Genomic DNA, 23,383 nt, shown 5'->3' with positions numbered 1-23,383 from the left:
TACTTGGAAAGAGAGAGAGAGAGAGATTGAGAGAACAAAGTTTAAGGGGAAACAGCAAATCTTGAATGAAAATAACTTACACGCAAATTGGGGGAATCGTGTCCAAGAGCCTACCAAAACTCACACAGGGATTAGTCAACGAGGTTTTTTTTTCTTTTCAAACCTAGAAACTAATGAAACGACTTGCGTTAGACGGAATTTAAAACAAAGGACTGACAATTAGTTGTTACGTGTACCATCCTTGTGCTCTAGGGATAATGTACATATATCTATACAAATAACCAGTGGCTGTCGATGAGCATCCTACAAATTTACATTAACGTATGTATGTGCAAAAGTCCTTCTGTCCTGCTGAACTTTGTTAGAGTTTACGGGACTGGCCTCGACTGTATATAATAATGTAATATAATTAATCGCTTTCATGTGTCACGAACATGATCGTTTATGTCGAAGCTGTCGATTAGAGCAACTAGACAGAAAGGTAAAAACTGTAAATTGTGAAAGGTAATGTAATAGAAACAAAGAATTGCATCGTGTTTTGAGAAGAGAGGAAAAAAAAGATTAAATGACATGAAGAAATATAAACAATCTATTGAAAGTTGTGTCCTATTTTTTTTGTTCTTGACTAGCGTCGTTGATGACTACATAGGAGAGCCTCAAACCAGTGACGTGTACGCCATAAAAGGATAGGTTAGGATAAGGATTCAATCTCAGGAAATATGCGATGGATGTGAAGATTTATTAAGTTCAACTGATTCGTTCGATAGTATCGTAAAAGAATCTAGCTTAGCGCCTTTTCGGCACCGGCATCCGGAAACCTTTGCGCCGTGACTTTGCCTCTATAATCATATTGGCCTGCCGCTTTAGGTAGCTCCGCGACGGCACGTCGCCCTCATCGTCAGACAGTACGACGGTGGTACCTTGACCGGGTGAGGTGGACGAAATCTGTGTGGTGGTTCGGCCAGCGATCAGATTCATATAGACCGGCGGATAGGCGGGAGGCTTTTCCCGATCTTCAGCGGGCGAGGAGGTGGACAGCACGCTACTGCCCGCTGCAGAAGCGGGCCCACCCGGGCTCGGTGAGAGCTGCTGCACGGTAGGCGTCGGTGGGGTGGCGGGCGACGGAATACCGGGTACCGTTGCCTGTCCCGCCTCCCCTTCGTCCTCCGACAGACCACTGTCGACGTCAGCTGCCAGCTGGCCGCTGGCGATGAGCCCGAGCTTGATGCGCTCCTCCAGCAGGTTGCCGAGCTCCTCGACCGCCAACTTGCCGGACGAGATGTCCTTCAGTTCGGCCGGCTTGAGCGGTGTACGGCGACCGTACGGTGAGGCCGTATCGAGACTTTCCTCGATTTCGCGCAACTTAAGCAGCAGCTCGATCAGCGCATCCTTGATCGTGTCGAACACGTTGCGCGTGTACTCGATCGCCTTGTCGCACTCTTCGCGCCGTTGCTTCTGTTCCTCGATGGAATTTTTTATCTTTTCCAGCTCTTCCTGATTGCTGCGGTGGTAAAACGAGAGGGAAAGGTGTTTAGCTAGCAAAAGTCGTCACCAAAGAGAACATCCCAACTTACACATCGCTATCCTTGACGTCGGCGAACTTGAACGCGTCTAGCTGCGCCTTCATCAGTTCGCGCTGCGCCTCCAGCTGCTTCTTCTCGTTCTCGGTTACGGTGCGGAGGTAGGTGAGCCGGGCGGATGCTTCCCGTTGCGCCAGGAAACGGTCGACGACCTCGCTAGCCGCACTGACACCGGTCGCCTGCATCAGCTTCTTAAACTTCTGCTCCATCTCGGACGCACCGTCCTTATCGTGCAGGCTGCTACCATCGTCACCACCTTCCCCGCCGCGACCGTGCTCACCCGACCCGGACAGTATGCTTTCCTGATGGATGAGCGTCTTTCCCGAGGAGAAAATCTTCCGCTCCAATCGCTCCAGCTCGAGCTTCCGTTCCTCGACCTGGCGCCGGAAATCTTGCGCCTGCTTTTCCCGCGCCTTGTTCGAGTAGTGCGTCGTCTGCTCCTGCCGCTGGAGGATCGTCTTCGTACTGTCCCGCATCTGGACCGCCTCCTTGTGCACCTCCTCCAGCTTGTTGATCTCGGCCTGCTGCTCCGTGATTGCCTGCTCCAGCTCCAGCAGCGAGCTTTCGAACTTTTCCGCATCGCGCATCAGCGACGATTTGATGCCCCGATACTTCTTCCGGATGTGCTCCGCCTCCATCCACTGTACCGTCGTGCGGTGGATTTCATTCTCCAGCCGCGTGATCAACTTCCGGTTCGCGTCCTCCTCGATCGTTTCTGGCGGATTCGAACCATCACTTTTCGCGTCCCGGTAGCCCACCAACGCCTGGTACTGTTCGACCAACTGCTTGAAGTGACGCTCGCGCTTTCGCACCCGGTCCTCGGTGACGTCCGTCTGCTTGTTCAGATCGATCACCTTCAGGTCGACGATACGCAGCGCGTGTGCGACCGATTTCGCACCGGGCGGCAACGGGACCCGGCGCTTGATCTCCTGCACATTCTTCTGCGCCTTGGCGCTGGTCGGATTGTGCAGGTAGGACAGCTTGTTCGTTAGGTCACGCACCTCCTTCCGCAGCTCGGCCATCCGATCGTTCTGGGCCTTTTTCTTGTCGTTCCATTCCTCGGTGTACGCTTTCTTTTGGCCCTCGGCCAGCATTACCTTTTTCTTCAGCTCGCCGATACGCTTGTTGGTTAGGGCGAGATTTTCCGCGTTCAGTATCGGTTTCGGTGTCGACATGGTGTGGACCGAGCGTTCTGTACGATTGCCGTACGTTCGTAACACTACCGAGCAGCTCGCCAAACTTTTATCGATCCAACAGTAAGGGAAGTTTGTTTTCTCAACGCATCGGTATCTAGGATACGGTGTGGTACGCTGTTGGGCAGCTCTGTTCTCTTACCAACCCATTCTTAACCACCGAAAAAAAAAATATTTTAAAAAACGTTTCGTATTTAAACAAACTATTCTTTACCTGCATCAACTGTTGGGACAGGTTACCTCAACTCGAGTAGATTTTCCACCTACTGAACGATAATTTTAAACAGCCCTGATGATTCCGTCCGATTCCATCATGCTTCTACGGTTCATTTCTTGCACGTGTCTTCTCTTTTTTTTTGTAACGGATTCATCAGTTCATTCCGTTGCACACGTTGGGTGCGTGTTTGTGTTGAACGAGTATTCATTTTAAGACATCCATTTGAACCGTTTAAACGTTGTCCCCGCAGATGGGATTTCCCCTTCTCTGGAAAAATAGATGTTACGATATTTTGACCCGGTTGGAAAACCTGTTCTCTCTGTCCGAGAACTGGTGGTGGTGGTTTGTGTCTGCACGGCCTGCGGAAGCCTCCGCTAGAACAGTTTTTTTTTTGTCGATCGGGACCCCACTCTAAGGACAGTAGGGCACGCGTACTGCACATAGTTATGCGTGTACGAGCGCGCGAACGCACACTATTGCAAACCGTTCTTGCTCTGTTTGCTATTTTTGGAGGGTTCTATGCCTAGTGTCTTCTAACATGTGGCAGAACTTTGGGAAGGGAATGCCTTCCATCTTGTGTGTGTGTTTTTTTTCCTTCTTCTTCGGAACATTTAAAGCCACTTTTGCTTCTTGCTGACGATAGCCAACTAGATGCTTGATTGCTTTTTTTTTTCGTTCGTTCTTTGTTTGAAGTAATACTTTCTCAGAGCAAACCCCATTTGAGAGCCGACCAGCATAAATACATATTTTGTTGCTGCTACCAGCACACACCGAAGATTCTGCGAACGCGAAGATGTTGTTTGCATTGTGGACAGTCAAAACATTGCAAATAGGAGTAGCATATACTGCCGAGCCCGGTGGTCCCGTACGCGTGTGTTTATCCCCTTGTTTGAATTCCACGTCGCAAAGCTTCAAATGAATCAAGCATCAGATTGAGGAGAAACAAATGGAGAAACAAATCGTCAGCGTGCAGTGTAAACAAGCTGCGCAAGAAGCATCCGTGGAGTGCATGCAGTGAGTGTGCCTGTTTCTACGAGCAGCGCATATTTGCTGACCGAATGATTTTTCGCTGACTGACGGTTTGCCGGATTTTGGTCGGGATGGTTTTCTGCTGCCCAGCATAGAAAATGTTCTCATATTGTGTTGGGCCTGCCCATTACGGGCTTCTTTCATATGATTTTGCCCGCTGTAAGCTGGAAAGTCGGGAGCATCCCGGTGGTAGGGCGACAACGGCGCCGGTCTTCAAATGGCAGGACTGGAGTTCGAATCTCATCCGAACCGTTCCCCTGTCCGTAGTGTAATAGAGGACTTGATGACTACGTGGTTTCTCAGAGCAAATCTCTAGTAACTACGTGGTTTCTCAGAGCAAATCTCTAGTAAGCCATAATTGCGGCTTTGATGGCCGGTGACACCTGCCATGTTAGGGATCAAAGTGCTTTGGGAAATGTTATTACACCTAAAAAAAAAACTGACGGCATTTCTTCGCTCATCATTTAAGTCATCTTGGTATTGGACTGTAGATAAGCCATAAGCTTTTGGACACTAACCAGCACTGATGGGTAGTTGTGTTGATTAAATTATGCCAGCTTCTCTAACGTTTCTGCCCTTACTTTTCTCTAATCAATGCTCTCGTTGGGCGAGTCAAAAATGGATTGCCGTTATGCGTACTCCGCGTCCGGCTCCTTGGCTCTCGGAAAGGATGTCATTCTGATGCTTTCCGGCCAGTGGCGAGCTGTTTCGGGCTGATGGGTTCGGGCACAATTATGCTCTCCTTATTCCTCTATTCTCCAGTATTTCAATCTCATCGGTAACAGAGCACTTAAGGTGGATGCTGGTAAAGAGCCTTCACGCATTACACATGGAACAGGCACGAACGAGCCACGCATAACCTCAACACGTCCGTACCACGCATAACCGTCCGAAGCCATGGACCACAAGAAAGGAAAAGAATAACCAACAACATAAATAAAAGCGAAAAAAGCATAGAAAACGAAACAAGAAAACAGGGCTCAGGAACTATTTCGAGCAGCAGTGGAACCCCTTCGCCCATGGGGTGGAGAACCACCGTTCGAGCAGGGAGCAAGTAAAAAAATAAAGATTGAGAAAGCAAATAGTAGTGCGATCGCGAGACATGTTTGATGCAGCCGGGCGGCGAGCAAACGATTTTCTCGATCCCGATCAAGCGGTGGGCTGAGGGAAAAGGGGTGGGGGGTAGGTTCTTGCCACTCGAAAAAGGGCCTTTTGGACAGGGCCGCTGGCACAGACAATGGGAAATGCGCCTCGGAACGCTGCGGAAACGAGATAGTACATATATGTAACGCATAGAAAGAGAGCGCAAACGCGCGCACACACACATACACGCGAATGATTATTTCCGCAGAAGGAAGCGAAAGAGGTAGCATAAAAGAATGAAAAAACAAACCGGTTACTGCCATCGACCCCTGAAGGCGCACTGGCTTCGTTCGTTCGGTTGCGCGAAAGAGAGGTGAGCGAGCGAGACAAGCGCACACAAGCTACTTCACTGGCTAAGGGTGGTGTTTGTGCGGAGGCTCGCTTTTTTTTTTGTTCGGTCTGGATTTCGGTTAGGCTTTCAGAAATATTGTGAAACTTGAAAGTACTCGAATGTGTTCCCACATTCTGATTAGTTCGAGCAGTTACACTGTATCCGTGTGTGTGTGTCTCACGGATGATTTATTGCTTGCTTTCGCTTTCTCGCTCGCACGGGACGCTTCTCTCTCTTTCTCTCTCATGCTAACGGTACAGATTTGTATCCTGCTAGTAAGCAGCAAAAACGTGGAACTAGCTTAGAAGAAGGGAAAAATCCACGCACATCATAGAGCATTTGTACGCATTGAATTGAAGCTGAGCCGAGCGTGGTATGTTTGGGTTCCTAGCAGAAGCTAACACGCGAATCCTGCGCTCCTACGCACCGTCAAATCACCGTCGCCATCTTGAGCCTGTGCCCCGCGCGCACACTCTACACGCACACGTCACCGCGTGTGCGTAAGCAGCTTGCCGTCGCTCGTGCGCTCTCTCTTTCTCTTTCTCATTCTCTCTTTCGCGCACGCTCATCGCGCAGCATGCATTGTGTGCATCGGTGTGTGTGTGTGTGCACAGTGACGAGTGTTTATCGAGAACAGTGGGATTACGGCGGTACGGCCACTGGCCACAGCCGTACCAATACTCGAGCAAATTTCGAGTACTTCGAGCAGTTTGATTTGAACCGTTGAGGCGTGCGGACGTGCGTGAACGTCGTCTGTGTCCGAAAGCCTTCACCCTCCCTTTTCCTCGCACACACACACACCGCAGTAGCAGCACGGTGTCCTGAGCCGTGGTGCTGTGGGAGCAATTTTGCTGCAGTGTTTTTTTCGATTTGTGTAAGTTTACTGTGTGATTTAAATCGTGTCGCCACTAAAGTCGGGCCAAACGCTCTCCAACGATCACCAAAAACCACCTGGGCTTTTGCTTGTGAACATTATACACAGATCTGTGGTGGGCAGGATAACTAGACCGTGTGAGTGTGTGTGGATATGCGTATGCGTGTGTTGTGTTTATATGCGTATCCTAGAAGTAACACAAAAAGCCGAAGCGTGCGTGTGTGGCCTACAACACAGTGAACGAGGAATTGCTCGCTCTCTAGATCGCAGGATCCGGAAAACCGTCGGTGATGATGATCATATTGTGTGTGTGTGTATGTGTGCCCAAAACCGACAGGAGAAAGAAAAACTCACCCTTCGATCAATCAAGCAGTAGTCCCACCTCCTCCTCCCCCCACCCCGCTTCACCCTCTCCTTGGTGGCTTTTCTTCCTTTGGTAGTGTTTTCCACGGTGCAACATCAAGAAGCGAATGAAAAAGAAAACCCACACACACACACATACAACAAAAAAAAAACATGCAAACATACTGAGCTGATATACCAGTTGAACCCTCAATCAACCCACTCGAACAGAGATCACTTCGAAAATCGACAGTCAACCAAACCGACCGTTAGCTGACCCTTTCGGGGAAAAAAGAGAGAAACATCGTGGAAAAGTGTATGCGATGAGAAATGTGTGATATTTACTAAAAAGAAGTGTTTGTATTTTGTTTTCTTCTTAATTTTCCGTGCGTGTCTGTGTGCAAAGAAAAGCGTGTGAAAATTGTTGTTTAACAATTATTTTTATAAAAGAAATAAAGCATTTTTATTTTAAAAAAAAACCTCTCCTCGCGAGCTTCTTTATGTTGGGTGCCAAAAAAAGGTCCTTTTTTTGGTCGAAAGGGTGCTTTTCCCTGGGAAAATTAAGTGATTGGCGGTTAAGCTCGATTGTGCATACGTTCGATAAAATTTATAGCAATCCAACTCGGGAGTGACGTCTAGCGCAGTGTAACAGTGGAAAGTAAATTTCTATATGTGTGTGTCGGTGTATGTGTGTGTGGGTATTTGTGTTTCGTAAGCAAAAAAAAAGGGAACAAGCCTGGAAAACACACAAAGCAGTCCACCACGAAAAGGATAAGCTATTGCTTGTGCCTGCCACCAGGGGGCGCTACCGACCGTGGTGACTTCATCCGCTTCCTTCGCCGGTTGCTGGGTGTGCAAGCAAGAGGAGCAGGGGGAAATAGAAGAGGAAGATAGCTAGCGAGCAGTGTAGTTTTTTTTATTAATTTTTTTAAATCATATTTTTACAATAATTTTTATCAACAGGAAATAAAATAGCATAGAGTGAAGGAAAACAGATACGCACAATTTTATGTTTAGTTTATAGAGGCTTCGTTTTCTTTGTGTGTGTTTGAGTTTTTGAAGGTGAGAAGTGTGCGTAAAAAAAAAAATTGTTCGTTGCGCGTAATGGGCGCGTGTAGTTGAGCGTTTTCCCCCCGGGGGACCCCGGTGTGCGCCCATCGCATTTGGGCCCGGCGCCATGTTTAGCCGACGCAGAAACGATCACAGGATTAACCCACCAAGGTGTTGCTAAACGTGCGAAAGTAGTGGCCGGGGTAGCAGGGCGAGAAAGTGAAAACAGGCAGGGCGAGAGCCTCCCTGTGCCAGAGGTAAAAGGACTCTCCGTGCGGGGGAGAGCGAAAGAGAGAGAGAGCGGGAGTGTTTGGGTTTGGCAGAGATCCCGCCATCCTTCTCCTAAAGCTTGGTGGCACACCAAAGCTGATGCCCCCGTTGGCGTGCAGCCATTGATCGAGTGTAAGTTGGTGTAGTGTCCCGATCCGTCCCCTCTCGTGCACGCTCATATCCTGAGCGTGCTCCAAGATTAAGAAGAGAAATAGAGGGAGGGGGTACCAACTTCATCCGCAACTTACCTTTGGACTGTTGGAAGTAGCAGCGAACCTCCACGTGTCAACCGTACGCTCGTTCGAAGCGCATCAACACGACGAACACTCCGAAAAAGGATAGAATAGAGTTCCTCCAGAAAAAAAACAACAACTCACGACCTCCGCAAACCATCCCCGAGGTGGTACGAAACCACAATGATGGGGAGCCCGCGAAGGATAACGGGCGCCACCATCCTGTTCGCCATTGTGCTGAGTAGTTTCATCGGTAGCGCTTTCGGTAAGTTTCCTACTATTGCTTTAAGAAGACCTTCATATTCTTTACGCCACATTAAAGGGCAGTTGCAATGCTGCTCAACCCTCAGGAGAGAGAGTGAGAGAGTCGTCCGATTTTTGTTGGAAGTTCTCGTCTTTTCCTGCACGAAGACGGTAAGGATCGCAACTTTGGGCTGACCATCTGGTGTCCTGCCACAGTCTATGCGGGCCCAGGTGTACATTCTTGTCCTTTTTTTTCGATTGTTCACGGTTCCTATTTTCTTCCCTAGCATGCAAGGACCTCTTTCTTGATAGTAATAGTGGAATGTTGTACTGCTATTGTGTGCGCGCGTGTGTGTGTGCGACCACATAAACGGATCGATCCCCTGCAGGTCGCTCGAACAAGGATATATGAGTCCGTCCCTACGCTCGCAAGGGTGCATCCGGGATCGTATATTTCTACACCAAAGCAACGGTCGCAAACATGTATGCTGGTCTAAAGAGAAACAGAAGAAGGATGCGATGGATAGGTTTGCTTGAAGATTTTCAAGGTTTGAAGAACTTGAAACACATATTTTTTCCATAGATTTTGTATTAGTTTTTGATGAAGCTTCCATTTTGAGTCATCCAAGGTTTTCTTCTGTAAGTATAAAGTTTTTCTCAGATTTTGTAGGATGCTTGAAGACTTTTTTCTGGAGTCTCTGAGCTATGTGTCTTCTTTTCAGTTCCTACTCAACATGGGACACAGTCCACATTAGTTCACAATGACTGCTGGTCTCTCAGAATCCGTCTAGTCCCATCTAGACAGGCAAATCAAGTCTAATTATCCAGAAATGCTAGGTTAAGACCTCTCCAAGTTGTACGACATGTACGGCACAACTAGCCAAACCAAATTCAAAAACTGTTTCGATTGTAGTGATGCAGTTTTCAAAATACTTCCGGATTGATTCTTCCATTCTGCTTCGCCATTGCTGGGCTCCGGACCGCAAAGAAAAGTCTCTATGCGTACTATTTCTTCGGAAAGGGAGGAAAACGATCAGAATAAGCTTTATATGATGGAGGAAGCTTTAAGCGGATTCATCAGCGAAGTTGGTATCGTTTCTCACGATACTAGCAGACCAACAGCAAGATCTTACAAACTTACCAGGTGAGGTCTTTCGATAGCGGACAGCTTCCTGCTCGCAAGTAATGCGAACCGCCACCATTTATGATTATCCTCGTCAGAAAGGAGGACAGGGTCTTGTGCATTTGATTTCTTTATTTTGATGAGGAACCCATCCAAATACTCCGTGAATTTGGAGATGTTTCGTTTGCGGGATGTTAGGAGTTGGTTCGCGTAACAAAAGCAAACGAAGCGGCAACAGTGCGGTGTGAACGATTTACAACTTCAGTGAAATATGGTGCCGATCATTGCTCATAAAGCTTTACCCCGAGACCCATCAATATCTTTCTAGAAAAACCCCTAAAAAATGGGAGATCCTTAGTTTTGTTCTTGTCTTTATTCTTTCTTCCACCAGCGGTACGCAAAGGGTTAAACGTTGTTTTCGTATTTGCTATAAAATCTTTCCCCGCCTGTGTTGTATGCGTGATTTATGTGCTACGTTTTACCAATCCTTCGTCGCGCTTCGAACGATTTATGAGCCGGTGCGCTGTGATTGCGAAATTAACACATCCTACCTTGCTCGTCAAAGTTTTATCTTTTTGCAATATTGTTGACTGCATTTGTTGATGCTGCCGATAGAATAGGATGATGGGGTGTGCCCCCAGGGCTCGTGGCTATTTAGCAAATGTATTCCACCGCTGCGGCTCGGCTGCACTGTGTGGTCCTGGTTCGTCGTTTGCGTTCGGGCATCATCCTGGTCACGGCACCGCACTTTATGGTCTGTGGCAGTGTAGTGTAATCCGCTTTTATGGTTCATCGTGCAACGAATGAGCATGCGTGGTTGCTATAAAAAAAAATACAGGCCAGATTGCTGCAGTAGCTCCGGAGGTCAGGATGATGGCGATGATGATGCTATTAGTGCTGAACGATTTGCATTCAGTTGCAAATAATGCACACCATGGGTGAACCGTGTACGACCACGCCACCCAATAAATCGGACGGTGAAGAAGGTTAATCGGTTATCGCGAGTTTATGACTTCATTTTTGCAATAAACAGTTTATGCTTGAGCTGCAGCAGTGGAGCTCTGCATGGCAAGCCACCAGTCGGTCTCGGTGCGTCAATTTGTTTTGTGTTTTATTTTATTTCTTTGCTTAAAAATACGCATAAAACCGCTCTGTCCTGCACGAGTGAAAAGAGCCGATTGGCACTGGCGATAATTGTAGGTTTTGTTCGCTTCATCCCATCGCCGGGATTGCAGGTTTTTGTTTTATATTTTTATTCTCACTGCAAAGGTAAAGTGCAGGCCGACGCCCTGATTAACTCCCAGTGACGGAATTGCTTGGGCTGTATAGCGACGTGTGTGTGTGTGTACGTGTATGTTCACAGCATCTTTACTGGCCCTTACCCCGATGCTCCGTTGAGATCCGTGATGGTTATTTTGCTTAAAACCCCATTTTTTTCTGTTCGCTTGGCTTGTGCGCGCTCATCGTCTGGTGTGCCGCGCCGGTACGACAGTCGGTCGGTGGTGCGCAAACAACGCGCGGCGGCCCTGGCAAGTTGATGTGGCGGTTGGGAGGGGGAGGGGTTTAGGAGGCTTACCTGCAGTGACGGGGACATCGAAAACAGGTTCTCTCTTGGTTGTGTCCACTTTTCACCTCCACACAGCATACATCTCCACCCCAACCACCGTTGAGTCCCACATCCCACAACATCATCACGCTCGTTTTCCTTCTCTTCTTCCTTCGGTTTCTGTCTCTCTTTCTCTCTCTCTCTCTTGGGGTTTTGTCGTTGATCTTCGCATGCTCTAAGCTCGTGGATATTGGAACGGTTTGTGGCGTGTCCTGAACTCGCTGCGGCACACACATACACACACACACACGCAAGCATACTTTTGGCTGGACAGTGAATGGAGGTACCATGCACCCCTTTCCAACATATCTCACCCTGTTCCTTCACGCCGGCGCGCCTGCACAACCAACACGGCTGAATAAACGAATCGCGCGACGTCGGCCGAACGACAATCTCGCGCTTGCGCGCACAGTATGAACGTTGCTGGTTGCTGGTTGTTGCTCCTTCTGTGGTTGTATTGGTTGTTTTTCCAAGTCTTCAAGTACTACGGATTGCATCCAACAACGGTGTTTCTTCTCGCGGTCACAACGAAGCAACGAGCCTGGGGGCCTGGGATCTGTTGTGTTTTTTTTTTTGGGAGGCTGTCTTGCGATGCTAGACAGCGCAAAGGGAAGGGCTCCCATCGAGCTTATTTCAATCGAAGCTGGAAACTCTGTATGTGTGTGTGTGTCAATCAGTTTAATAATTTTAATTGCTAAATGGTATTTCGGCACAACACCCGCAAAGGTAACCTCTCAAAAAATAACTGCTCACCTATCGCAAAAAAAAATCTCTAACAAAAACGCTCCAAAAAAATCAATAGATTTAAATGCTTTCAGTGGAAACGAACCCTCTCGCGTTTGTGACGCTCGCTCGTGGACGCTCTACGGCGCTGGCTGGACCAAGCCTTGCGGATATGCAGAGTTAGTTCTACCGCACTCTTCTCGTCACGAACAACGGCTGGGGAGGGGGGCTCTCCTGTTTTTTTGACGGCTTTTGCCGACGGTGTGGTTTGGTGGTGTGCTCGGGCGTGCGCCCGCTCTCGATCTCGACCCGCGGTAAAAGTCAAATGAGAAATAAAGTAAAATATGTAGGTCGCCCTTTTGGTGCAGGCCACCCTCCTCCCCCTCCCCCCGCCGACGGTCCGCTGTTTGCTTGTCGCGCTTGCCTCTGTGGACCCGGGGGCCAGTTACGTTATGTGTTTGCCTGTTGGTTCTTCGTTGCTTTTCCTTCCTTTCCTGTTACCTTTTTTTGCCATCGCTATCGGCCACCTCTTGGTTCAACTTGGTGTCTATTTTTGTGTGTGTATGCATGTGTGTGTGTGTGTGTGTTATACAAAATAGAAATTCGTTTGCGATCGAGAATTGATAGGAAAAAGCAGTGAAAAAATGTAGCTAGCTAACCGAGCGCAGCTTCATCGATAGAGAGAAAAGGAAAGAGAAAAGCTTTTAGCTTTGGCTTGCGAGAGAGGAAGCACTGTTGGAAAACTTCCTCCGAGGAGGTGTGCAAAACATGGATAAAATGAAAGGTGGTTGACGAAGAAACAATCCAAACCCGCAAGAAGGCACGAAAGCGCAAAGAAAACGAAAGAAGAAAGAAAACAAACGCCTCAAAGTTCAAGCCAAGCCAGGAGATGATCTGGATTATGCTTTTTTTCTGGATGTTGCTTTGCAGTTTCGCCCACCCTTTCGCTTAAGGCTCGACTGTCTCGGCAAGACAGGGTTTCGCCCTCCGGGTCTGGGCTGGAAGTTCTCGGAACGCGCGCGGTAGAACTCTTGGCCATCTCTCTGTTTTCTTATATCGTTCGGAGTTTTGGAGCACCTTTTTTGTTGGTCGTTGCTGCTGCCAAATTCTGCGACAAAACACGCGGTTTCCTCTCTGCGCGAGGGGGGGAAGGAGGGAAAACTGCATCAAGGAGTAGTCTTTCTTCTCTTCTTCCTTCATTCTTACTCCCATAATCGAAAAGTACATGGTTCGAAATTTGAGCTTATGCATACATTAGCATAAATCTGCAATAAAGCAGATTCCCCTTGGCGCGGACGTGATCGCGCAACCATTTCCGAAAAAAAAAGACCCGCGAACGACTAGACCGTTCCCCGTCGTACACCGATGCTCCGGTGTATGATGAATATTGGTTTCCGGGACTGCGGAACCCCCCTTCCATCCCGCGCGCGGTGTGCTGTTTGGCTTTTTGGAGATCACATTTTCGGATCGGGACAGTCTGCCCGACTGCCCACGCACACACTGGCCGTGCCAAAGGCCTTTGAAAGGCTGGAAATGGAAAGGCCCCCCCCCCTCCCCCTTTTTTGTGGTGCCGTTGTCAGCGGGCTCGCTCGGGTGTTATAGTTTTGCTTTAAATTCAGCTCATCCCTTTCCCACACTGCGGTACACGGTGCAAGGGGGAGGGGGAAGGGAGGGAGAAAGGCTTGTTTTACATGGCTTTTTTTTTCGATACGCCTTTATTACACATACACGTTTCACATCACGTGCTTTTTATTTTCGTATCCATAGTCACTAAGGTTCGTCGCTTGTTGTTTGGTCGCGCAAGTCTTTCGTTTTGTTCTAGTCGCTTCCGAGCTAAAATATGGATTCGGTGCGAATGGGTGTGGGTTTGCTTGTGTGTTTCAACACAAAAATAGACGGAAACATGCAAAAAAAAAGACACTATATTTTTCATACTTAAAATAAGTAGAAAATAAAAATAAAAAATATTAAAAATACCTGTCTTTTGGTGCTTTACTTTCGCCAACTCAATGCAGACGATCGGGCATCTTGCAGTTTGCACCTGGCATCCCTTTCTGTGTGTGTATGTGTGTTTCAAAGCAGCTCCGATGGCTGTGTATTGCCGAGCCTAAAAATCCCTATCCCAAGTCCCTGCCATTTTTAGCCGAATTGCGAAATCCGATCCGGGTCACCCAAAAGCTCGATCTCGCCCTCAATTTGCGACGGATGCAACGGGTACGGGTAGTAGTATGGGTGTGCTGCAGTTGCAAAAGGATTGTTTAACCTTGTCGTTGGATGGTTTTGTTCTTTTCTCTACAGTCTGCATCGTTTCTTCGTTGGTAGAAGTCGATTTCTTCTCCGTATCCTTTTGCAGAGTGGAACTTTTTTGTCCTGCAGAGCTGTACGATGTGAGGGAATTAGTTGGGAAACTACAATTTATTACCGTGTGGGCACGAAACGATTGATATGTCTATTACACGCTGCTTGCTTCTTACATTTGAATCACCATCTCCCTCCAAAGCCTTCCACCAAAACAAGGAAGTTTGAAATGGTTTACACCAGTTTCCCTTTTGAATATTTTCGATCCAAAATGCAACAAATGGAACATAAATAGTGAGCCACGAAGATTATTACAGCTAGAGTATTGAGAGTACTGCAAGAGAAGCAAAGAGCGAAAAAGTAAAGCAACAAAAATTGCCCGAGGTGTCCCGATGAGGAGGACACACTCTCAACCAAACACACCCAAGAAAAATACCTTCGACACACACACACACACATACACATATGTACAGCCCATGAAGCTGGAGAAAATCTATCCCTCTGTTTCAGGGATGCAAAGCCCCCTTTTGACGCACCCGTTCCGCCGATAATGGGATTGCTAGGCGCGAGAGATCGTGCGCGATCGGCGGTACCGAAAGGGGAAGATTTCTCTCTACTTCATTGGAGCCATTAGTAAGTCAGGAAAAATGTTTCACCCCCCCCCCCCCCCCCCCCCCAAATTCTTCTGCTGCTTCCCTCCCGGATACGCGCTGTTCGTACAAATACACCAACACACAAGGCTTATTCGCAATACCATAATTGAGGACAGTGTGGAAATAACAAGAATAAAGATATGAATTGAGAGGGAGAGGGAGAGGGAGAGAGAGAGAGAGTGAAGGAGCGGAAAGTATTAAGAGCAATGTAGGAAAAGAAATAATGCCTAGCCTGAAGCAACAGATTTCCAGCAGCATAAAAAAAAAGATGCAAAACACATACACATAGATACGCTGAGGATGGAATTCTTTCGTTCTACGATTTTATGTTGCACTTCTCCATGATGTACATGTCTTGTTTCTCTCCTCTATTTTCTCCTTCGTCGTCCAGTTTGCCTTGTATCCTTCTTCTCGTTAAACCATTTTGGGACTTCTTGCTTTTTTGTGTGTTTGTGTGTGTGTGTTGTTTTTCCTTTTTTCCCCCGCGGGGAGGAGAATGCTAGCTGCTTGTCTTCTTAAGGTCGGTTTCCATGCGACTTCTTCTGGGGTTTTTATTCATTCTTATGCTTCTATTTTGTGTGTGGAACAGCAAGCAATGCCTCATACATGCGTGTGCGTAATTATTTTAACATCTTTCTCTTGTTTTTCTTCCAATTTCTCAATCTCCTGAAGGGGGTTGAATGTGCATCCCATTTTCTAGACTAATAGTTTTTTTGTTGTTGTGTCCAATTGGGCCTTTTTTATCTGATGATGGTACACTGTGTGTCTGTAGTCTTCCTCATGAATGTCTGAGAATCATGGGGATGAAATGTTTCACGCACATTCTTCCGTCCGCTGCCAGATTTCTCCATACTTTGGGGCAGTTAAAGCTATGAAATGGAAACATCAGCACGCAGCGGATCTATCTTCTCCGCTAGTTTTGATCAACCCCCATGGGTACTACTAATAATTCGCGAGCAAACATATTCCGCTCACATACGCTCTCGGTGACGAAGAGTTTTCGCCCGGGTTCGCGCGGAACGATCGCTTGATGGTGATCGCATATTTCATACGTGCGCGATGACGGATCGCCGCGCGCTTGGATGACAATCGCTCGTAGACTCTCGAGAGTTCACGGTCACATGGAACAACAAGCCATCCCGTCGCGTTATGGAGGATCCTTTATTGTTTTGTGCTGCTTGGTGGTGGCCTATCGTTCCTCTCGCTCCGGTTTGCTCCGAGACACGAGAGAGGATGTGTGGTACGTGCTTATAAAAACGGAAGATTCCTGCCCGATCTACTGGTGCGCCACGTTGATGAAGTTTTGCATACAATAATCAGGGATGACGTGTGCACATTTTGCTTCACCGTTCAGCGCTCCTCCCACTGGCTTTGAGAGGAATGTTGGAACCGCCGAGGAATTAATAAAGTCGAGTTCTGAAAGCAAATTTGGTTTTGCTAGATTTTTTTGGCTTTGATAGTTTGACAGTTCTTGATGGGATTCGAACCCCGGTCCTGCCGTTTGAAGACTGGCGACGATGTCGCCTACTCCACCGGGCCGCCTCTAGTTATTAATGCTCTATCTGCCATAAGAGATCAAAGCCTGTCACCAGCTATCTGTTTGAGACAGCAGTAAACATTGCCAAAATAATAAGATCAGTCTTCTTTAGGAATGAACTAACAATCCTAGGCAAGTCTCTCAGCATTTCAGTCACGAAACGTCAAAATATATTAAAACAAAAAAAAAAAAAACAAAAAAACACTGGCTTAGGTCATCATAGAGCAAATGTTTTAACAGCTGTCAAAAATGTCAAATTTTCAGGTGGTTCTTGAGCGCTGACTGCCGCGATTTGCGCACACTTCCCATATTCTCCCAGCTAATTACACAATCCTATGCGTGTGTGTCTGTGTGCGTGCGTTTAAGTGCCACAATTTTCTTCATCCCCTTTGCTTTACTTCGTACGCATTGCGAGCTTCTAGACCACTTCCAGATGTATGCGTACACAAGTTTTTCCTGCCAGCTTCTTCCCCTGAAGTGCGGGATTCCATGTTTGTCTGGTCAACGCTCCTCGTACCTTAAAAAGGAACGAATTTGAAACGAACCAAGCCCGCGAGAGGCTTCTCTTTGTACGCTTCGTTCGGCAGGAAGATGATGATGATTATGATGAAGAGAAATAAAATATATATATTTACAGCAACAAAAAAAAAGCACACACACACACCGATTCATCCGCGATCGAAGTGATGCTGGAAACTGATCGCCAGAAGGCCAGAAGGCTTCGGCCCAGTGTTCCAGCGATCATTACACAGTGACGCAGCGAACTCGCGCCCCGCTGGTAAACCTTTTTCTCTTTCTTGCACAGCCTGGTAAAGCGGGACCAGATCAAACTATCCAGCCGCACCACCCACCCCCAACCCCTATGTTGAGGGGGTTGAATTGGGTGTTTTGGGTTCACTGGCTGGTTCACCAGCGCAACAAATTCACATTTCTTTTAGCCTCATTTCTTGTGCCACAATGTAATTCGTGTGTCGTTTCTCTCTCTCTCTCGCTCTCTCGATATTGTTAGTTTTTTTTTCACGATTTTCTTTCCTTATTTTTGTTTGATTGTTGAGTGGTTTTATTCCCTTTCGCTTTAGCTAGCCTTTTTTTTTTGTTTGTGGACTCGTTTCCATTCGCTTCTTTCGTTGGCGCTGTCTTATTGCACGCATCCTAGCTGCTCTTGTCTCTTTCGTATTCTCTCCATCTCTCTTTGGTGCAGCATAAAGCTATGCGCGCATGGCTCGCTTATGTAGCAGCTATTTGCAGTTGCAGATGCTGTGCAGGCTCTAGCGCGAGAGTTGCTTCAAAATTTCCTTATTTATTTTGCTCTTGCTCCCCAAACTCATCCCCTCCCCCCCCTTCCATTTCATCCCCTTAGAGTGCTCTGGAAACGGATCTGTTCTTTGTTCTGGTGCTTTCCCCTTGGGCTTCTCTCATTCGCTGACATATCTCAAGAGTCGACTCTTCATCGCAACGAATAATGCTTCCCATTCTAGCGGGTTCGTTCGTTCGGTATGCTCCGATTTCCTCTTGTAGCTCTGGCCACAAAGGTCTGCAATTATGATACTTTTGATTGTGTGTGTGTGTTAGTTCTCTTCAGCTGTAGCTACATTTTTAATGTCCCTTTTGCTTGGCGTTTGATCCTCGTTAGGGAAACAGATTTTTAATGTTATGTTGAGAGCGAAGGCGCAGCATGAAGATTGCTGAAGAGAGAGAAAAAAGCTTTCATCAAAACCTGCCTGCTGATTCTTGTTGTGTGCTGCGTGCGTTCATAAATATATTTTTATTACCCATTTGATGGATTTTACGATCATGCGTACGCCAGGCCCAGGCCTGGCCGACTTTTACGATCCTGTTGGCTCATTTTCTGCCGCTTTTTTTGGCTGTAAAGGAATTTGTGTGTCCTTGTTGGGATATTGGCTTGCAAGCAAATCAAAATCAATTAAAAAAGCTTAAAAACAACATTCACAAGGGAAGTGAAAATTTCGCACTCTTCCGCAAGAGAACAGTGTACCCCGCGGTTAATAATCCGCAAATAAATCATTACGATGCGCGCGGAGATGAGATGGCGACAGTGAGGTTAGAGCCAAAACTCCCGTAATACCGGGGGAAGGGGAGGGGGGGTGGAAGGTTGGGGTTGGGAAAATAAAAGGTGGAAGGCATCGAGCTATAGCGCCGGCTACTTCACCCCCCCCCCCCCCCCCTCTCCCACATTCCTGGGGGTGCGAACGAGATGAACCAGATACGATTAGTGAAGAGTGGCAAGGCAACAAAAAACGATTTTTTTTTTCATAAAAAGAGTGGCAAAAATGACCAAGGAGGGGGAGGGGGAGGGTGGGGGGGGGGGGGTTTCTTCCTTTGCCGGCCGGTTTGTCACAACCCAACCAACAGTTTGGCGGAATTCATCTGCTCATCACAGCCAATTTGTTTTTCCCTTGCGCGCCTGCACGCTTGGGAAAAAGCGAATGTTGCGTTTGGATTCGCTGCCGCTGAGTTCTCATCGAATTGTGCGCGAGAAACCAATAGCGCTTTGTGTGTGTGTGTGTGTGTGTGTGTGTGTGTGTGTGTGTGTGTGTGTGTGTGTGTGTGTGTGTGTGTGTGTGTGTGTGTGTGTGTGTGTGTGTGCTGAAGCAAGTTTAAGTAGATTGATAATTAAAGACTTCGCTTCGCGACACTAAGAAATGTCAACCGTTTTTCATCTTGTTTTGAAATGTGAATCCATCTTTTTCAAACAAGATACGGTACTGGCGGTAGGCCAGGGGCACCTGGGTATCGAGAGTACAATCTTCCAATCCACGGGAAAATGAATTGAGCTTCTCAGCAACAACCAAAAAAGCAGCCGGTCCCCCAAATAATGTAATGCGACCAACGTTCGGCGTGTCTCATGCGAGTTCGATCGATTAAAATTCGATCCCACAGCAGTCTTTTTTTTTTTGTTGTTGATTGAAGATTTTGGGAGATTGGTTGTGGTGCTCGAATCACACACACACACACACACACATGAGACAGCAAAACCTCCAAATGTCCAAAGTCATCGCTCAAGTGACGGTTAATGTAGCGTTCAATCCCTTTCTTTCACTTGGGAAGCGCGCGCGCGCGCGAAAACCCGCACCAATCTCCGCGTTCGGCCCCAGCCAACCCTTTTTTTCTATTGGGGCGCTTGTCACATATCCCGCTTGTGGGAATAGTGTGTGTGTGTGTGTGCTTCCCTTTCGCTGAAACGCGCTACAAATTGAGGAGCAGGGAGAATTGACCAATGCCGAAACCGTTTGTCCGAGCAAAACAAGATAGAAAGAAAAAAACCCCCCCACAAAACTACGCGCAAAAGATGACATTTTGATGAATTTTCATAGCCCTCCCCACGGCCCGCTTTACCGGTGCGGGTAGTGGATTTTTGGTGGCTTTTTACTACACCCTTCAAGCGCTCCTAGAATGGGATGCGATTTATCTGGAAAACGAAATACACTCCCTCGGCATGGAGTGGGGCAGGGGGGGAAGGGGGTGAGTTTTAATCAACGTGAAGCATTTTAATTGCTTTCCACGTTTTTTTTTTATTTTGGCGAACTTTGGAAGCAGTGGGTGGGAAAATGGATTGCAACAGCACGCGCTGAAGCTGCTGGGAAAGAGGAATGATGATGATTGTGCAGATTTCCAATCAATCTAAACCGTGTGAGGGTTGTGTTGGAGGGGGGGGGGGGGGGGGGGGGGGGTTGGGTGTTGAAAGTAATGAGATCCCATCGGAATGGGGTTATGGGGCATGGAGTTGATCATATCGGAAGCACAATAATTACTACAATAATTTGGTCGCTTTTGGTGACAGTGCGTTGGTCACTCACGTACACAGGTTGTTCGGTGTCAGTCGCATAACATGCGCTAGATTGCGGGAGAAGAGAGTCCTGAAGCTAAATTTCTGTCTTAAAAGGTTCGGGTAGGATAACAACTAGCCTTAATAATGTCCGTAGATGAATTATGTCTCACAAACCCTGTATGTTGCACACGAGAGTTTCCGTTAGCTGTCACCATGACTTCGTCTGCATCATAGATGAATTTCAACCCCAAACTCATTCCAGGTTATGAAGGGAGAACGGTTCTATCCGTTCACCGCTCCAACTACAATGACTCTCAGGCAAGGCTTCAAAGCTATCTCTTCCTCTCTGTTAAAATTTAAAAAATAAAACCACTATTTGCCTAGTTGTCGCACTGCTCGATGATGGATTTCCTTCGCTTGTAGCGTTCCGTAGTGTTCTCGGAAGAGCAGGAAAAATAAACAAAACTAAGGAAGGGGTGTGACACGATCACACGACGCCATCAATATCCCGCCTTATGGGCGCGATGTGCGCACGCAAATAGCGTAAGGTGATGGATGTACGCTGCACACCGCGCCTTATCACCCCTAGCTATAACACGCAGCCGGTCGTCCGTGCACGTATGTGTGCTTCGTCCGCATTTCTCTCTCTCAAACCGTTAACGTTCGCTCGCTTATGTTGCGGTGACACACGAAGACTCTTCGGCAGAATGTGATAAGAAGGCAGCGAGGTGTCGAGCGCGCGCGCGCGCGCCTCTTTTGTATGGTTTGTGCGATTATTTTTGCAACTGGTATGTTTGCGCTTCCGACGCGAGCGGCTTGTCGTGTGCCGGTTTGCTGGACGTTGTCTTGCATGAGGGGACAAGACATTTTCTCCGTGTTCCGAAAATCCAGATCCAGAGCTCACCGCAGGATGGGAATTTACATACCGTTCCCTGCTGTGCACTGCTCCAGAAAACGGCTATGGTTATAGGAGGAGCGGTTCTGTTCTCAGCATTGTAGGCAAGGTTTTGGGGAGCTGTAGAGTTGCCGATAAGTCGGTGCATGATGCGGGCTCTCCATGAGGGCACCACCAATAAGATAATAGATAAATGTAGCGACTTCTGGCGAGAGTTTTTGGGTCGCATCGCACCAAGAAAACGAAAAGCCTATACTTTCGAAGATACTGCTGAAGAATCGGCAGAGCGTGCGTACTACAAAGTGTTGGGACACGCATCGCCCAGCTTTCGCACACCTACATTGGTAAATATTTGTTTCGGCATTTAACAACGACACGCACACACATGCGTTGCTGTTCCTTCCGTTATGAGCGATATGATTAACCTCGTCAACACCACCAAGGCGGCCTCACAGACGATCTACCCTTCCCCCGAAGATCACTTAATTTGTATTTATTTTTATGCACCGCCAACAACACACATCGTTCGCTCAACACCACTGACGCGTCGGTGTTTTATGCAACAAGTGGGGTGGCGAGTCCCGGCAGCCGGATGTCAACAATCTGTTCTGGACGCAGTAACCCATCCCTCCGGCATTTCTTTTCTTCCCCAGTGACAGAGCGGCGGGAGACAGTGAACTTCGGTTCAAACGAAGGAAGACAACGAAAAAAAAAAAGAAAACGGGACTGACTCGAACATTTGCGGACGATACTGATGGATACGATGCTCTGGTGCGAGATATACATATGTGCTTCCGTTTCGAACGGGCAAGGGAAACGCTTCCATTTTGCGTGGTAGGGCAGATGCACTAGAACGTGGTGCTCGACAATGTGCTATCAATTTGGTTTTTTCGTCGGGATGAGTATGGAAAGAGACATTTTAAGGGTCGTCTAATGTCGCGACATTTAGCGACACGGGATGTAGATGTCTCTCGGTGTTTTTGGTCATCCATTATTTTTCGATGCCCATTTTTTGGACTGCTCACGAGATCTTCGTCTAATCGGCAAATAATTTGTAGCGTACGGATGTTTGGTGGTTCATCAACCCAATTCTTGACATTAGTGCGCACGCACATATGTGTTTGTGTATGCTGTTTGACCACGGCTGGGTACCAAACGGCGATAGGCCAAGAATTTCCGTTCCGGGTCCGCTGAGAAAGTCAAACAGAGTTCGTATACCTTCCTGCCTTGTCGCAGCACTGTGTGTGGCGTCGCTTGCTAATTGAAAGCGAATGAATGAAATTGTTTCATCCCTAAGGTACTGTGTGTGTGTACATGAAAGGCACCATGATGGAGGGATGAGCAAGCAAGGTGCTGTTTGTCGAGAAGAACGCTCAGGCATATAGGCGCGCGCGCGCGCCTGTAGCTCAGCTGTTTATTTACACGTTAATAAAGCTTGTGTTTGACCAGTCGCCGGACACGATGGGGATAGCTTCCCTGGATCGCTGGACAGTTTTTGGGGCGTTCAGGTCGTCGTCAACAGCCGGGACGTGTTAGGTGTGTTAGTAGACACCTTAGAAGACCGAAGAGGAATTGTTTGTGTCGTGCAGCGCAAATGCTACTGCAGTAGCAGTTACACCATTGCAGTAGTAGTAGAAGCCAGGGGGGGGGGGGGGGTCTATTTTTGGGTGTACATTTCCATATCAATAGCCAGTGTCCGGCTCAGCCCTCCCCTTTCGGATGTATGTCGCGCGTGGTTGCTAATAAACAGTTCAAACACACGGCTAGAGACATCGGTTCAGTGCGCTTCACAGTGTGCCGCTCCCTTGGAATGGTTGGTTGGGTGTTCTCATTAGAGCGAGTTGCGGGTGGATGAGGGGAGGAGCTACATTACTTGTCTCGGTTGGGGGTTATTCTCTGCCCTTTTTTTTTTGCCCAGCAGCAGCAGCGTTCCTTTTGGTCTTTTGCCGACTCTAAACGCCGCTAATGAATACTTCATTGCGGAGTGTGTGATGCGCGTTTGGAGACTTGATTCCATAGCGAACCTCCGAGATGACTCATTTGAACACCCGAACTTCTAGGAAGATCGTAAGGCAGGACCTGTTCTCGTATCAGAATTCTTTTTCATTTGGTACCCTGAACATGTCCAGATTATCTACGTAGATGCTGACTTTAGGACATCCTGCTGCTTTGCGAGGATCTCTGGATTACCTAAGCTTCTCCTGAGCAATCAATACACTAAACACAACAGATATTTTCATCCACAGCTCCAGA

General features: G+C 47.7%; 5 protein-coding genes across 7 annotated transcripts in view; 4 read left to right on the top strand and 1 right to left on the bottom strand.

Annotated features, from left to right (window-relative positions):
- LOC126561148 (uncharacterized) overlaps window positions 1-23,383 on the top strand; it is a 506,370-nt gene that overhangs the window by 63,502 nt on the left and 419,485 nt on the right. The gene's annotated exons all lie outside the window — the stretch shown is intronic.
- LOC126567677 (dihydropyrimidine dehydrogenase [NADP(+)]) overlaps window positions 1-23,383 on the top strand; it is a 338,650-nt gene that overhangs the window by 11,919 nt on the left and 303,348 nt on the right. The window lies entirely within an intron of this gene.
- The window catches only part of LOC126559422 (transmembrane protein 41 homolog), a 452,775-nt gene that overhangs the window by 231,018 nt on the left and 198,374 nt on the right, over window positions 1-23,383 (top strand). The window lies entirely within an intron of this gene.
- LOC126556506 (outer dynein arm-docking complex subunit 3) lies at window positions 787-2,755 on the bottom strand. Its single transcript, XM_050211772.1, has 2 exons — window positions 1,575-2,755; window positions 787-1,501 (listed from the first exon to the last, which is right to left on the bottom strand). The coding sequence occupies exons 1-2, from the start codon at window positions 2,753-2,755 to the stop codon at window positions 787-789; spliced, it is 1,896 nt and encodes a 631-aa protein (XP_050067729.1).
- LOC126559331 (neurogenic locus Notch protein) overlaps window positions 8,446-23,383 on the top strand; it is a 66,265-nt gene continuing 51,327 nt past the window's right edge. For both annotated transcript variants that reach the window (XM_050215592.1, XM_050215515.1), the window contains exon 1: window positions 8,446-8,527. In XM_050215592.1, the coding sequence (XP_050071549.1) occupies window positions 8,446-8,527 (82 nt within the window). The remainder of the gene's footprint in view (window positions 8,528-23,383) is intronic.

This window comes from Anopheles maculipalpis, chromosome X, assembly GCF_943734695.1.
Source record: "Anopheles maculipalpis chromosome X, idAnoMacuDA_375_x, whole genome shotgun sequence".
In the NCBI taxonomy this organism is placed as follows: domain Eukaryota; kingdom Metazoa; phylum Arthropoda; class Insecta; order Diptera; family Culicidae; genus Anopheles; species Anopheles maculipalpis.
This window is presented reverse-complemented; position numbering and strand designations above follow the sequence as displayed.